The sequence below is a fragment of the Anas acuta genome, chromosome 16 (genome assembly GCF_963932015.1).
Source record: "Anas acuta chromosome 16, bAnaAcu1.1, whole genome shotgun sequence".
In the NCBI taxonomy this organism is placed as follows: Eukaryota; Metazoa; Chordata; class Aves; order Anseriformes; family Anatidae; genus Anas; species Anas acuta.
Window position 1 is genome coordinate 12144058 of NC_088994.1, and position 16126 is coordinate 12160183.

The 16126-nt window shown below is 31.3% G+C and overlaps 1 protein-coding gene and 1 long non-coding RNA gene across 2 annotated transcripts in view; one reads left to right on the forward strand and one right to left on the reverse strand.

Annotated features, from left to right (window-relative positions):
- Positions 1–363: 363 nt before the first annotated feature.
- Positions 364–16126, reverse strand: part of SYCP2 (synaptonemal complex protein 2) — a 30788-nt gene continuing 15025 nt past the window's right edge. The window contains exons 20-46 of the mRNA XM_068700082.1: positions 15610–15728; positions 14760–14855; positions 14557–14629; positions 14384–14441; positions 13682–13819; positions 13232–13589; positions 12596–12714; positions 11925–11961; positions 11212–11276; positions 11057–11108; positions 10312–10367; positions 9717–9765; positions 9428–9596; positions 8983–9047; positions 7941–8123; positions 7192–7378; positions 6524–6774; positions 6229–6408; positions 5410–5491; positions 4675–4836; positions 4219–4331; positions 3534–3628; positions 3355–3454; positions 2431–2489; positions 2056–2134; positions 1527–1583; positions 364–1175 (exon numbers count right to left, since the gene is read on the reverse strand). Coding sequence (XP_068556183.1) covers positions 1104–1175; positions 1527–1583; positions 2056–2134; positions 2431–2489; positions 3355–3454; positions 3534–3628; positions 4219–4331; positions 4675–4836; positions 5410–5491; positions 6229–6408; positions 6524–6774; positions 7192–7378; positions 7941–8123; positions 8983–9047; positions 9428–9596; positions 9717–9765; positions 10312–10367; positions 11057–11108; positions 11212–11276; positions 11925–11961; positions 12596–12714; positions 13232–13589; positions 13682–13819; positions 14384–14441; positions 14557–14629; positions 14760–14855; positions 15610–15728 — 3074 coding nt within the window. The 3' untranslated portion in view covers positions 364–1103. The remainder of the gene's footprint in view (positions 1176–1526; positions 1584–2055; positions 2135–2430; positions 2490–3354; positions 3455–3533; positions 3629–4218; positions 4332–4674; positions 4837–5409; positions 5492–6228; positions 6409–6523; positions 6775–7191; positions 7379–7940; positions 8124–8982; positions 9048–9427; positions 9597–9716; positions 9766–10311; positions 10368–11056; positions 11109–11211; positions 11277–11924; positions 11962–12595; positions 12715–13231; positions 13590–13681; positions 13820–14383; positions 14442–14556; positions 14630–14759; positions 14856–15609; positions 15729–16126) is intronic.
- On the forward strand, positions 1995–2928 carry LOC137865226 (uncharacterized). Its single transcript, XR_011101841.1, has 2 exons — positions 1995–2517; positions 2578–2928. It is a non-coding gene; the product is annotated as an uncharacterized lncRNA (long non-coding RNA).

Consider the following 16126-nt stretch of genomic DNA (forward strand, 5'->3'; position numbering starts at 1 on the left):
AAATAGGCAGCTCTGCATATGATGATGTAGACAGCCTCAAAGACATGCATGTTCTATGAGTTATTCTCTACATCTGTTACTTCTCCTTGATGAGCTGTAAGTTTTTAATAGCTTTCATTTAAATTCTGTTAAAAAACGGGAATTAAAGGTATTCTTCTGAGCCTGAAAAAATTACAGTGTATATATACGCAGGATAGCCAGTTAAAAAGGTTAAAAAGATTGCTAAGGAACTATAAATGCAGAGTAGTTTAAGGTTTCTTAAGGTTTCTCTAAGCTATTATTTCTCTTAAAATTAAACAGAAATCGTAGTCACTATACGGCAACAAAGGAAAAAGGTAAATTGTAACTCACTGGTGGTTCTCAGATGACATAGATTTCAGAAGATGTCCTATGCACATGGAACAGACAATATGAGTATATAGGACATTTCTGAGCTATAGGCAGTACACCCTCTTACTATTATCCAACACAAAATATTTGCTCAGCAACGTTTTCTGTGACTGAAATGCAAAAGGTATTGCTACTTTAAAGCAGAATGGTAACAACACCATTTTGTAAAAACAAGACAGACGGCATATATTTTTATTGAAATATTTAATACAAATATCTGCAACTTAGTTCAACCATAAATGTTTACAGTCATTTTCTGGTAGAAACTTCTACTGAAATCAAGTATCACAGATGAATAGGACTGAGATTAGCACATGCTATTTGAACCCTAAATAATTTGCCTGTATTCTGCATCAGACAAAAGAAATATTCTGTACACACAGAGCAAAAACATAGATTTGAAATGAAATTTGAAGTGATTTCTCTATAAGTCAGTTAAATAACCTATACAAATGTTAATAAAGACTTCTTCAAAATAGCATATGCTAAAAATCCAAAAATTTACATACTGCATTTTAGCATATTCAGTAAAATAATTCCAAATCTCTCTAATAAAAGATGTCTTATTCAAAAGACTTTAATCTTACTAAGGAAAATATACTTTCATTACAATTATTTCCTTATGTAAAATAAATAAATCTAGTTGTCAAATTTTACATTAAAATGACTTTATATTCAGCTTAAATTTCAGGAAAGTGTCTGAAAATATTACTTTAGAATTCTCGGTCTTCTGATAGAAACAATGTCTGCAATCCTCTGCGAACATTAATCAGTTCCTCTTCTTGCTGTGCAAAAAGCATTACAATTATCACACATTTGAAATAAAATTTATTAAAAATATTGTAATGTAATTCTGGTGCATAGTGTCCTGCTTCTAACATATCCAAAATAAGATACTTTTCCATGTTATCATTCAACATATTAAGACTCAGACATAAAACACTATATCCATATCTACCTGATACTTTCATCACTCGAGTAAAAGGCTTAACCTATAAAATATCAGTGATATGAGGATTCTAATTAATTTTTATTCTTGATAGAGTAACAAATTACTGAAGTTTTAAATTCTAACATTCAAACAACTATACTTACATTATCATTAATAAATAAAAAGAAAAGGTAACTTCCTTTACCATTTCTTTAAGAAATTTCTCTTGGAGTCCTTTCATGTCTTCTTTCATAAGATGCATCTGTAAAAAGATACTCATACTGAATGTATCCTCTCTGCTTGCAATTAGTAACATTTTCAACATGACAATTACATCCCTAAATGGTTTATAAGTGAGAAATAAAGAGATGCACATGCATCTACCCGCTTACGGAAAGGGATGTTTGCATCTGAGTTGTTCCTTCTTGGATGATTTACACTGGTAAACAAAGTCACAGAATACAGTGTAAGCCTTGCAGCAATTTTCTAGATAACTGCAAATACCTTCTGACAGGTTAAATGTAGCCCTAAAACGCTGAATAGTGTTACAGTAAAAATATTTTATGACAATGAAAAGCTACAAAAATACCTAGGTAGCATTAATGTAATTGTGAGGATGAGGAATTCTTTGGGGAAAAAATAAGTCAATACTGGTATCTGTTAGCAGATTGTTTCTTTCTAATGGAAGAAACAAATATGATTAAAAACAGCAAAGAACTGAAAGCTTGTAATACCTGTGAAGTAAAAATACGTTCTTCATAGTCAACGGTACGGTAGATGTTCTTTTCAAATGATGTTTTAAGGATCTGAAATCTAAAGAAATAAAAGGCAATTCAAAGAGTTTTGCTACATATGAACATTTCCCAAATATCAAGAGTATATCCCATTATTTGTAGTTTTATAGTACTTAAAAACATTAATAATTATTATTCCAAATAGAGAAAAATTACATTTTTTCAGTACATTTTAATCTCATTTTCTCATCTCATCTACTATCCTTATTTTATGGAAGAGAGCAATTGTGTAAAGAACAGTTAGCTGGCCTAACTTAAATCTTGAATTTACAGAAGAAAACAAGTTTCAAAACAGCATTAGTGAAAAGTACTAACCTCTGTTGCTCATTTTTCAGGTACGTACTTAAAGTCTGCTTCTGTTTTTTCCAAAAGGCCTGGAGAGAAAAATATTAACAATTAACAGTCAGCAGTAAGTTTTCAGTAGCAGTAAAATTTTTTTTTTTAGCAGTAAAATTTTCTTAGTTAAGAAAATAATAGTATTTTCTTAACTAAAACTGACTAATATCTATTATGAATAAAATAACCCATAGTCACAGCCTCAGCACAGAATTAGTAGGAGTAAAACAGTAACCACAGAGACTTTTTTTTTAAAAAAAAAAAAGTTTAGTTGGCAGGATAAGGCACTTCAGGAATTCTGTTTTCACGGAAACAATTTGCCATAAATCTGTAAACCTCTGTGCCTAAGAGTTTCAAAATGATGGAAAAGAACATCCATAATGTTTTAATCATATTTCCCATACACTTAAGTGTAATTAAAAGAAAAATAATAATAAAGAAAAGCCTTCAGAGTAAAAAAAAAAAAAAAAAAAAAAAGCTACTGAAGTCTGTTAACATGATTATTTGTATATTGATTATATTGATTTTACATTACAGCAAGTGGCAGGCAACTGACTTGTCTGAGAACACACAGCACATTGGTTTCAAGTGCCTACACAGTGCAGATGAAATTAAAGCCAACTGAAAAAAACACATATGAAATGGTATACACAGCCTGTTAGAAATAGTATGAGTAGTTTATTCTAGGAAAAAGAAAAAACACAATGGTAATATAGAAATTCTTACAGGACCACATAAGCCAATCCAGACATTTCAGATTCATTATTTGAAATCTGAATCAAATTTAAGGAAGAACGGAAAAGCTTTTTAAAATTAGAATTAATAACATAAAGATCCTAAGAGAAATCTATAGATTTCATAAAAACTCATTTTTCCCCATGATAAAGTAATTAAAATACAAACCAAGAATTCTTTTTCCATGTTTTTCAGGGACTGAGAATCTTTCTCAAAATTTTCAATTTCCTCAAGGATAACTAAATGAAATTTGTCCAGCTGTCTAATCCTACCAAAACAGAATGAGTTACCTTTAGAAGATATTCATTGCATTTTAAGTGCTTTAAAATAAATATTTTGTTACACACCTGCATTCGTGAAGCTGGTAATTCATTGTTGCTAAATGCTGGTGGGCAGCTCTTAATGATTGCTTTGTAAAATGATCCATTTTTTGTGAACGGCTCTGTAAAGACATTTTAACATTACTTTCAGATTATTTTCACTTGAAGAAAAAACTATATTATGTTTAGTACTGTTAATTATTACTAATACTAATAGTAGCGAGTACATTTTTTTTTTAATCTCCTTTTACTTTAAGGAAAAACTTTCTGTTAATGAGATGTTAATAATCATGGGTTTATGTTTTTGATATTCTATTAGAAATACACTATTTGAAAAATAGATTTCCTGAAAATAGGTAAAGTACACATGGAGTGAATGCTGTGTGCTTGCAGCTGTCTTAGAGGAACAAATGCATTATTTAGGCTCATGTTTTTCTTTTAGCTAGTAAGCCACATTCATGGTGTTGATAATTTGAAAAGAACCAAAATGCAGTAGTCTTGTTAGTAACATAAGAAAACCACTGGAGGGTTAAGTACATAATCAAATCGAAAAAGACTTAAAAAGCAACTTTAACTCTGTGATTTCTTGAAGTTCTATGCACTTAGCTATCTTCATGTTTTTTTAAGTAAATTCCACAGTGTAAGACAAAACTATTATTCATATGTACGTGTAACTGCACACACAACTAATATTGTATATAAAATGTCTTGCCTCCATTTTCTTAGTAAATTCTTTCTGGAACTTCTGACACATACTTAGAGTTGAATAACCAGGTTCCCAGACATTCTCACCCAAAACAGATGCAGTAGATAAGCTTTCAGACACTGAAGAAATGTAAAAAAATATATATATATAAATAATGGTAATGTCACGATTCAGCATGAAGAAGTTTCCTATCTGTAGTTACAACCTAGATAAGCTCTTGTTAAATACAGATTAATTGCACCAATTAAATGGCTGGGGCTAGTTTCTATTTTCGAATCAATTTTCTGACTTTTTAAATGGAGATAGTTTCTAAATATTTAGTTCTTTTTTATTTTTTTTTGCATTTTTTTCTTTGAAACTTTTTTTTTTTTATGGATGTTACTGTTTTTGGTTGAAACTTTAAATTATTATGCTCTTTTCAACTTTTGCATAACTATAATCAACTTTCATTTCATAGTTAACCTCTGTAAGTAACTGTGTCATCCGTTTTAAATAATTTTTTAGGCTGCAACTTTGTTCTTCTGGTTCTTTTCTTTTCCTCCTTTTTGCTTGTTTCTACTTCATCAGAATGGCTTTCTGTATCACTCTGGTACCTTCGTTTCAGAAATGTATGTATAGTTGGTCCTTTAATAAACATGAAAGCAATGCTTAACTTTAGGATTATTTACAACAATGACAGTGCAAGATAAAGAAGAGTGTTGCCCCTTTGGATCAAAACTTTAGCAGTATGTTTCTTTACAGCTCAAGAATCATATAAGAATTAATGAACATTGCATTTATAAAGGGCATGTTCAGTAGGTATAAGCACTTGATGTAAATGACCAGAACTTCAGTGGAATACAGAACTCTTTTTGAGCCACACAAGACTCATTCATTAAAGACATTCACTATAAGCCCTCGCTACTTGATAATACTGTTTTCCCATTTTTTCCCCAGTATCAGCGGGAATGCTTTTTGATCTCTTTCTTAAGAGACCAGCTACTATTTAGAGTATCTACATGCTGGAGCCCATGTTTCAGTCTTTTTGGAGGACTTAAAACAGCAGAGAAAATAAGAATAAAAATTGAACAATACTGAAAATTTAATAAAAAAGGAAAAAAATCAAAGAGTTGCAAGATTTTTCTATGCCAAATAAATGTTTTTTCTTAACCGTTCTTAACACACACACAGAAAGTCTGCTGCCTTTAGTGTTTGTACCTGACTCATGCACAGGGCCATAACATTCTTGACTCCAAGACTGTATTTTACTTCCACTGGAAACAGACAATGGAGATGGTTCCTACAAGAAAGGCCATTGATTTATTAGCTTCTACAAGAAAATGCTTTTAGAAGTCTTTGTCAGAAATCCACATTTATGTTGCTTTTCATTTAACTATGAACAGGAACACAACTACAGGAAGGAAAAATAAACACGTGAATTACTACTAAGTCTCATTACATCAAAGAGAAAAACAACATTTTTACCATATTAATACATAATAATAGCAGTAAGATAAATGCCCAATAAGGTCAGTTTCTTGCAATAGTACAAAAAACAAAAATTATTTTCTCAGTGGAGTCACTAGTGCTTTTTTCACCAGAAAAAAATACTTACAAAAATGGGTTGAAGGTATAGTTTGTTTTTATTTCTCAGTGCTACAAGTTATATCAAGTAATACGTTACTACTGAGAGCACTTATCCACCCCAAGAATTTCTCCATGCCAATATCATAATTATGTAATCTATAAAAGATCTTTTATTACTTTTTGAAAGTCAAGATTAAAATATTTGCTTTTTTCTTTTTTGAAGGTATTGATAATTGGTCTTGTTGGGACCTAGTTCTTTTATTGTATCTGTCAGATACACAATTCCGTAAATTATTTCAAATATATAAAAATTAACAAGTACTCATTATATCAAGTGTTTAACATTAAGAAAGATCCATTCCCCTAAAATCTCACCAACTGCAATGTAGATATAATGGATGAAAAGAAGCTGCAACTCTTTTCTGTAGAGGAATGGATTTAGTAACATACCTCTCTTTTATTTTTGATGATAGGTTTAGTGATATCTTGTAGCTTTCCTTCAACAGAAAGTTTATCTGAAAAGCCATGTCCAAAACTCAAATTTTCATTAGCATCACATGTTTCAGATACAGATTCCTTTGTATGTTTTCCACTGACAGTTTTATATGGGGTTACTGGAGTTAAGTTGAGCTACGCATAAATAACAAAATCATTATTGAAATGAGATGCACAAGAGCGTAATATATAGCAGCTGAATGAAACATCATCAGTTAAAATAACTGTAGAGAAACTTGAATATTCTTACCAAAGATGATGCAGTCATAACTGGCGAGAAACTTTTATTTCCAACTGTTAACTTTTTAACAGTCATTTCAGGGGACTGATTTAGACACATGTTTTGAAAACTCTTATTTTGTGGACAGAGATTATTAGGAGAGATTCCTTTCCCAAAGTTTAATGTTTCCTCGTTTTTTGGTGTTGACTCCTGAAGACCTGGTGATCCTTCAATAGAAATATGCTCTTGAGTAACATCTCCCTCTGATAATCTCTCAGCACCTAGAAAACAATGACCGAACTGTAAGCGTGAAGAATGATACTATGTTAAAGCCCCATACTGCCAACTGTCCCTACTCTAGCTATTTACAAGTGTCAGATGGGTGAAATTTTATTTTACATATTGGCATAATTCTTACCACATTGAACTTTTTGCATCTTCCACATTACCAGATTAATTCTAACAGCCTACTTTCACTTATGTATTACATAAGTGTATTATGCTGATGTGAAACAACTACCTATAAAAGTTGTAATGACATACTAATATATTTTCTTAAATTATGTGATATACACACTGAATTGGGAGATCTCATTTTAAAAGCATGAATTAAACATAAAATTTTATTACTGTGATAAGCTTCATTTAAGCTCCAACATTTGACATGGTATTTCTATATAAAAAATCAAAATGCATACCTCTCATTGTCTCAAGAGATGCTGGACTCTCAGGTAATGACATTTCAATTTCCTTTTCTTCATCAAAGTTCTTTGATTTAATAAATGCTTTATTTACATAGTCTACTACTATCTTTGGCTCCAAAGATACAGTATTCTGGAATTTCTTTTGCTGATCACGATCTCTGTTTTCCTCATTCATAGGTTTCTATTAAAATAAGAAGTGTATATAAGCACTGCTAAACACATAAATATATATAAGCATATATATATGTATATATATAGAGTGTATTATCTACGTGTACAGTTGAACAAACGTAAGGCCCAAATAGGAAGATCATTGGAAGTACTTAAATTCACAAGGTCATCAGGTGTTCTAATGTTAATAAGCATTGAATTTGCATAATTCAGCACCTGAATTTCTATTCTAATAAAGTTCTTAATTATTACAGACAAATACTGATGTTTCAGGATTTAATCAATGAAGTTTACAGGCTTATCCGTATATATTGAAATGTTATGCTAAAAAGAAACAAAGAAGTTTTATTTAACAATTGTCATTGCTTAATTTACTAAAAACCCTACTTAGATATTCAACAAATGCATTGACATACCTTCTATCAAGTCAGCATTTTCCATTGTATACAGAATAGGCATAACATTACCTCAAATAACACTGGCTTACTACAGTCTAAGTAAAAAGTAGACCAGAGTCTATTTCAAAAAATAGAGTAGAAGTACATTTTTAAGAATACAGTGCAACTGTATACCTGTATTTTTGATTTCTCCTTCTTAGAGGTACATGCTGAATACTCCCTTTCACTCTCTGACTCCTCTGAGCTGGAAGGCTCTTTGTAATTTTTTGCTAATGCTGCTTTTCGAGGTCGTTTTGTTCTATAGGTTTGTTCTATCATGTTGTCTTGTCTTGGAGCTTGTTTTTTACGTTCAGTTTCCTTCAGAATAACAAAAACTTCTCAATTTATATCACAATATTTAATCAGTGATAATAGGAGAGTAAACAGTAGGCTGATTCAATGTTGGTTAATTAGGTACTTTAAGAACTTTTCAGTTTTTATTTACATGGACTAGACACCACTGATACCTACATATAGTAATATTTTCATGTTCACAATTTACACTGTGTTAATATAAATAGCTTTAAGCTACTAACATTGCATAGATCTGAATGATTAGTGTACAGTTTGAGACACCAAAGAGTGTTTTTGTGGGGCAGGGTAACATGGTAGTTTTTTATTTGTCTTTAAGCTGTAGCTTACAAATATCTACAAGTGTCTTCCATAACCATGCTCATAATCACTCATAATTCATTACACCCCCAATTTCAATAGGCTTACAATATTTTTCAACTATTATTCTTTACTAACATCAAGCATTTTTCTTTTCAGTTTCAGTACATTACCTATATTCTTTTCAAGGAATTATAATCTCATAGCCATTAAAAAGCAATTAAGCATATTAGCCACATGAAAACCCTCACTGAACAGCTAATGACCTATTCAGTGGAGTTGATTGTTATTAAGCACTAAATAAGCATAATCAATGATTAAGTAACAAAACTTAACGTCTTGATAGACAATAATCATTCCAAGTCACAGCTAGTATTACACCAGAAATACTTCCTAAATACTATCTAAAAAATATAGTACCTGAAAACAGCTAACTGCATTTAGAAAATGATTTTGAAATAAGCATGGAGAAATTGTATATATTTATGAAATAAATTTAAAATAGTTGTTCTAGTGAGTTAAGGTATTTAGAATATTAGAAGTCAGGTTGCAAATTTACATTTACCTTTTTCTTTTTTGCTGTTTTGCCTTTAGATGTATCCATCCGGCAAGCAGGTTCAGAGAATTTATCTGCTGTTACAACACAAAGTTAGAAAAACAAAACATAATAAAATGTTCAACATTTCAAGGTTTAGCAGTAAAATCATGAAATCACTTTTATGCCTATGAATGTGGTTAGTAAACTGCCTTCAGTGCACTATGTAAAAATCCAAAGTTTTTTCTTGAAAACAGCCTCACTGTCTACAATAATTTTCCATATGAAAATACAGACCTTTTGGAAATTAACCTTCCTAAATGATTAGGATAATTAATCTACAACGTCCTCATCCTCGGAAACAGGACAACTAAAACCTACCATATATACAAAAAAAGCACATTACATGTTGTACAATTCGTGTCTATGGGCAAATTTTATTGCAGCGCATTTAAATATGAAGAAAGTTTCTTACTTTTGCCTGCGCTTATTGATTTCCCTAAGTTTTTATTTCTACTATAATCGATTAACTGGGGTTTAGATTTTGATTCTTGTAGCCAGCTGATGTCTGTCTTGCTGTCATCACCTCTGTATTCTGTGTCTGTGTCACTGAAGAGATGCTTCTTGTCCCGATTGTTTCTAGTCTATTAAAAAAAAAAAGTTCTAAGTTACTCATTTACTTTTAATTTTCCTTTCACTTACATACTTGGTATTTAAACACAGGAAGACAAATTGTTTTGTTTCCACAAAGTTCTGAGTCTTACTTTTTTTCCTGCTTTCATTTCAGTGCTAGTTTTAATTTCATCTGGATTCCTTGATTAAAAAAAAAAAAAAAAAAAAGAAAAAACACCTTTAAACAATAAATCAACATGTAAATCTTTCTGCTATTTGTATGATGTATGGATTAAGGATTCAAACAGATGTACCTGCTTTTTTTTCTCAAATCTATTTTAGAAAGCTCTGTTCACCTTATCCCTAAAGGACGTGTATTTGCTAATGATCAGTAACACCACACTTAGCAGTAAGCCCATTTGCAAGCAGGGCATTAACCAAAAACTACCCCACTCTGTTTAGGAGGTTAAATTCCTGTAGTATTCCATGAATACTAAAGCTGCTTTCATCATGAAACACAATCTTTCATTTTTATCAGGTTATAGAAAACTTAGATATGTTTTCCAAAAAAAAATAATAAAATAGAGTAGGAAATGATAGCAGCTATGTTTACAGCTTGAAAAAACAACAGTCAAGATGATAACGTCATGCATGCATTCCCTGGATTGTCATAACAGAATGCTGGGGAACGCAGACTACTATACTTGCTTATCCTCAGGAGACTAGGACACAACATAACATCTCTACCCTTTTTTCTTTGGATCTGTACGAACGTTCTGTTCTTTAACATGACAGTCTTGGATCTAAAAAACATAAATGAGAATAAATGACAAATTTCATTCAAGATACAGTTTAAGCAAAATTAAACAGGCCATCAGATAACATGATTAAGGGCTTTTCTGCTCAGTTTTTGTACTCAGCAATTAACTTGCTATGATTAATTTCTATCTTAGAAATTATTTAAGAACAGAGCTGATAATTAAAACCATCTAGAATTGACTAAAACTTGTGTATCTCCGGCTAATACATTTGCTTCCAACCACTTGCCTTTCAACCATTACCTTCACCTATTCAGTAGGCTCCTCTTAGCTATAAAAGGCAACACATTGTCTCTTGTCATCCATTTTCTTGTTACTCACATAGCTAGGAAAATATGTCTTTACAGGATGGGACGTTAGAAAGAAGGTGATAATGATTTTTCTTTATATCTTTTAATAGATACGTAATACTTCTTACAAACTGTTTAATTCTTAATTCAGAAAAGTGGCCAGAACCTTACAATAGCATATATCATTATACATTTGAAAGTGATGGAGGTACTTATGTACAAAACAAGAACTTGGCAAACTATTTTCCCGCCCACACCCTTCAGTGACACTAATTTTAATTTTTAGATGTTAACTATACTTTCAGTAGACATAATTTTCATTTGATAGAGCTGCTTTACATTCTATTCATTACATATCGGTTTCAACTATATTCTTACCCCTACCTTTATTGTAGGCTCATCAAACCCACTGATGTTAAAGTTGTAGACATCATCCCTGTCAGACACAGAGATCAATTCTGTAAGTACATAAATTAATATTTCTCATAGTTTGATAAGGGTAATTATAAATTTTGTTTGAAAATGTTTTAACTACTTACACAGTATGACCAGAAGTTGTATCAAGGAAAGTAGTAGTTTTTAAGCTTCTATTCTGCACTTTTTCCTAGACATAAATTGGAATTTACTCATGTTAAATTGGGACTATGCATTTGTACAAACTGTCATTTCACAAAACAAGTTTTTCAGCATGAACTTATGGAAAAACCTAGAACTTCTCAGACTTGCACTTCATTAGCAATAATGCAGATGTAAAAAAGCACTAGTAGAACCTAAATCTGTTAGAAGTTATCCTTTAATGACACTAACTAAACCTCACATCAATTGTTTCCCCACACCCCCAAACATTAGGAGTAGTTTCTGTATCCTACCTAGATCTCATTTAAGGATTCTGTAGTCTCCTTTAGACCAGCTTGATTACTATAGCATTTTAATTGTAAATGTTTAGTATTGTTATGCTCAAAATTAAAGAGTCTATATTACAAGGAAACAGACTCAAATACAGAATATGTAAACAGAAATTAATTGGGGTTTCTCTGGCTAACAGTTGCTCATAAAACTAATATTCCAGAAAACAACATATATATAAGTATGTTTAGATAGTTAACACTCAATGCAGAATTAACATTAACTTCTACAGAGTTGTTTAACATTCACTGATATTTGTAAACTTTCGAATTACATCTAGTAAATGCCATCATATATGCACACGTTTGTTAAGAAAAAAAGGAACTAAATTGGTAACTCCAATTACCTTATTAACACTGAAACAAGATTTACTTAAACATGGTCTGAAAAAATAAGGATACATTTTGTTAGATCCTAATTAGAATATATATAAAATTACTGTTTATGCAAATAAAAGCCTTATGTAACACAAATTTAAATGTATTCAGGCATTTAAATAGTAAAGAAAGTGGCTAAAAATAGATCAGCTCCCACCTATTTTTGTGCTTGAAAAGAGGATATGTAATTATACATAACGCACATCTCCACTTATCAGTGCAAGATAAGACTAGTCTTCCCATTTAAGAATTTGTTAATTTAAAGTAACAGCCAACTGTTTCAGGAGAAGAGAACTAGGAACGTTTTAGATCATCAGAAAATTGATAAATTAATCCAATTTTGAATCCTGAATGAAGAAGATAGGATGGAGACACTCAGCATATGCTGTGATCATCAACTATTCCAGCTAAAGCTCCAGGGAAAGTTCTGTGAATGAATGAGTGAAAACACCGCATGGAATTTCCAACAGCCTTATTTCAGCTATTACAACTACTTGCCTCTTTCGTACCATGAGGTTTATTAGAAATTAACAAAAATTCATATCAAAGCTGATGTGCAATAACTGTAGATAGAGAAGTAGATTGCAGATGAAGCTCTACACAAAGGAACAAGCATAAAAGTATATAGTTTACATCATACCTGTTGAAACCTGAGGAGTCTCTTGTTTTGCTTTTCTCGTTAGTCTTTTCTTTATATCTGTCACTGATTTTACTAATTAGTGATTTTGTTGCATCTGTCATTTCTTTAGACTTTGTTTTCTAGAAAAATAAGTGTTGAATATTCAGCTTTGAACCCATGCAACAAACGGGTAAAGCTGCAACAGAGCTACTGCTTCCCAGTAATCAAAAGCCTTCTAGATGCTCTAAGTAACATTTGTTTGAAAATTTTCCGTTGCATTGCCCATACAGTGGGCCATAAGACATGAGGTTAGCAGATATTTTGTTTTAAATGTTTTTTTTTCTGTGTACTCTGACATTTGGAAGTGAATGAATGAGCACTGCATGTGAAGCACAAGTGAGCTGCATATTTAAGAATTATTAATAAAAAGTCTGATTTTAAAAAAGAAATTCAGAGTAAGATAATCTTAAACAGATCACACTGAAAATGAACGGTTAACCTGACATTGATTTTCAACTAATAAAGAATGAATTAAATAATGTAAAAATAAGTTTGAGAGTAAATCAAAGTAAAATACATTTTGAGAAATTTGGGATACTGGAAATTTGACAATTACCTTAATTACATGTCAGAGAAATGAAGTTAAGAAACTCTCACCATTTTCGACTGTTTACTATTTGTAGTCTCTTTTCCTGAGAGAACATCAGCTTCTTCTTCTGTATTGCTGTATTTTGTAAAATCAGAATGCAAAGATGTTTCTGACACTCTAGCTGAAAGAACTGTTTTAAATGTTTCAGCAGTAGTTGAAATATTTTTAATTTCTGTACTCAACTGTTTCAGTTCCAAATTATTAATACTCTTTGACTGTGCACTCAGTATTTTGCAGTTTTCTTCCCTCGTGATTTGAATTCCATTTTGCTGCTGTTTTTCTCTATTTGTATTTATTTGTTTATCTGGAAAGGTATTTCCACAAATTGAATAAAAAACATTTTGTTTCACATCTCTTTCGTTAAAAACAGGAACTAATACAGAAAGAAAGCAGAGCCATGGGTTAAAAATTCATCTCAAACATTTTTAACACTAACAATTAACAAAATATGAACATAACCTGTATGGGATGTAGGTCCTGATGACAGATTTAGCTTTTGCGTGCTACCAGTTGTTATATTATTCTCAGGAACAGAACACGCTCTTTTTTTCCATGTTCTTTTTTTATCAGAAGAACTTTCCAAAAGACCAGGCAGTCTAATAGAAATGATACCATCCCGTTATCAGTAAATTTTAGAAAGTGTGTTTGAATTACAATAAATGTACATCACAATATAGGAAAATAGTGATGGCTTATAGATATCAGTGCATTTTACATTAGCGCTAAGCCTGCTACCATTGTTCAATTAACCAATGCACTGTTAAATGGCAAACCTTCATAAACAATACACATTTTTAAGTCAGTTTCAAAAAGGCAGCAATACCCAATGGCCACCATTAAACTTGAACCCAGATAATTCTGTGGTGTGTCTACAAGAGTTAAAACTAGATGAAGTTTGCTGCTTCTTATGACACAGTTCACCTACTTATATGTAATCCCATGCCATTTTTATTTTACCTTCTGATGTCATCTGAGAGAGTTACTCTCTGTGGTACTACTAAATGTCACTCTTACTCTTAATGAGCATTGTTCTCAAAGCAATCAAAGACTAACTAAATGGTGAATCTGTTTAAGACAACAGAATAACCTTTTCATGTCATAAACAAGTCATAAATAAGTCATAAAACAGCAGTGACTTGGTATTCTTTTGCAATACTTACAGATGTTTGTTGCTTCTCCCTGTTGGCTGAGAATCAGGAACAATATCTAGTGCATCATCTAAACAAGACATTAATTTGTTATCATTCATTTTTGAAAAAAAAAAAAAAAAGAAAAAAAAGACAAGATTAAAAAAATTAAAGTAAGGACTATCAACATTTGTGAAATTACTTGCCTAAGGCTTGCTTTCTGGTGGCCCCATTTTCTGCCTCTTCTATGTTTTTTAAAACTTCTTCATAACATTTTCCCTACAGGAGAATAACATCCAAAATAAAATACTGTCATAGAACTACAAACAGTAAGACACATCAAACTTACAGTATCCCTAATAAAACGGAGAATTATTTTTTCTTCTAAATGAAGTATTGGTTCCAATACCTTTTCAGGTAGTTTTGTCTCGTCTCTGATTTTTGACTTCCTGACATTCTGTTCTGTTTCAAAAAATTCATTATCTGATACATGTCTTTGCTCATTCTAGAAAGTACAATAAATGGCAATTACAATCCATAAAAAAAAAAAAACAGAACAAATTTTCCCACTAACACTTGAAGTATTCTAAACTATACATTCTATATAACAAAGCCTTTTTCTGAAGCATAGCTATATCAAAAACTGCTTCAGAGTCCCGTTCTTGGGGATTTGACCTGAATCTGATTCAGAAAAACATTCAGATATAAATAAAATAAAAATGTTAGTTTGATGTCTTTGTTAACTGGAAAAGAACCAAAAAATACACATACTCAAACTGCAGTTATTCAGTGACACCTATGTAGTTTTATTAGATTTTAATGGATGCCTGATCACAAATGCTCTAAAACTGATGCTACAAATGCTATAACCTGAAGACGTTAACATTTCACAACTGTAGCTGACTGTATTATATGTTCTTTAAGTCTACATCAACATTACTTAACTGAGATTTTATGTATACACTATTGTCACATTATACACAAAGGAAGAACTGTGGTTGCTAGTAGAAGCAAGTTTTGGGGTCAGAACTAATGACTGAATGCAAGTTTTGGTTATTTTTGCAAGAATTCAATCTGACTTTAGAATGATTAAACTTGAAATCCAGAGGGCAATAATACATCGTGTATGTAACACATTATTTTCTAACAGTGATTTACTGATTGCGAAATTCTAGCTCTCCAAAATACAAACTAAGAATATATTAGAATACAGATTAATGTTAATCTGAGTAAGACTTAGCTACAGATGGCATGCATACTCCAGTAGGTTCTTTACAGACATTTTTTGTTCTGGTCTCATTTATGTCATTACTGTTAGACCTGTCAGCAGAACTCATCATTTTCAAAGGTAATTTAAATCGTCCTTTACAAGGAGTAGCTGAAAGCAAACAAGAGACATGTTACAATTCTAGTATTTGATCAATATGAAGAGCATTGCCCATGATCTCATTTATTGCATATACTTTTTTAAAAGCTGAGTAGCATTGATATCAACTCATTATCCATCTTTAATAATTTTATTGATTTCAATTATGTTATTAAGGAGATTAATGAGCCAATGGTGGCTGTCTGGAGGCAAGCAATGTTTTTACAGCCAGGCTCTAGTAGAAAACGCTTAGTCATCTGTTTAATATTTTACTGTAATACATTTTGGCTGGGACAGATAGTGTGGTAAACTCCAAATAAAAAAGCTACAGAATTTCTGTATTGTTCCATCCTAATTAAAATGCTTTCATTTCTATCCTCTGTTCTTTTAATTTGTATGACACATGGATA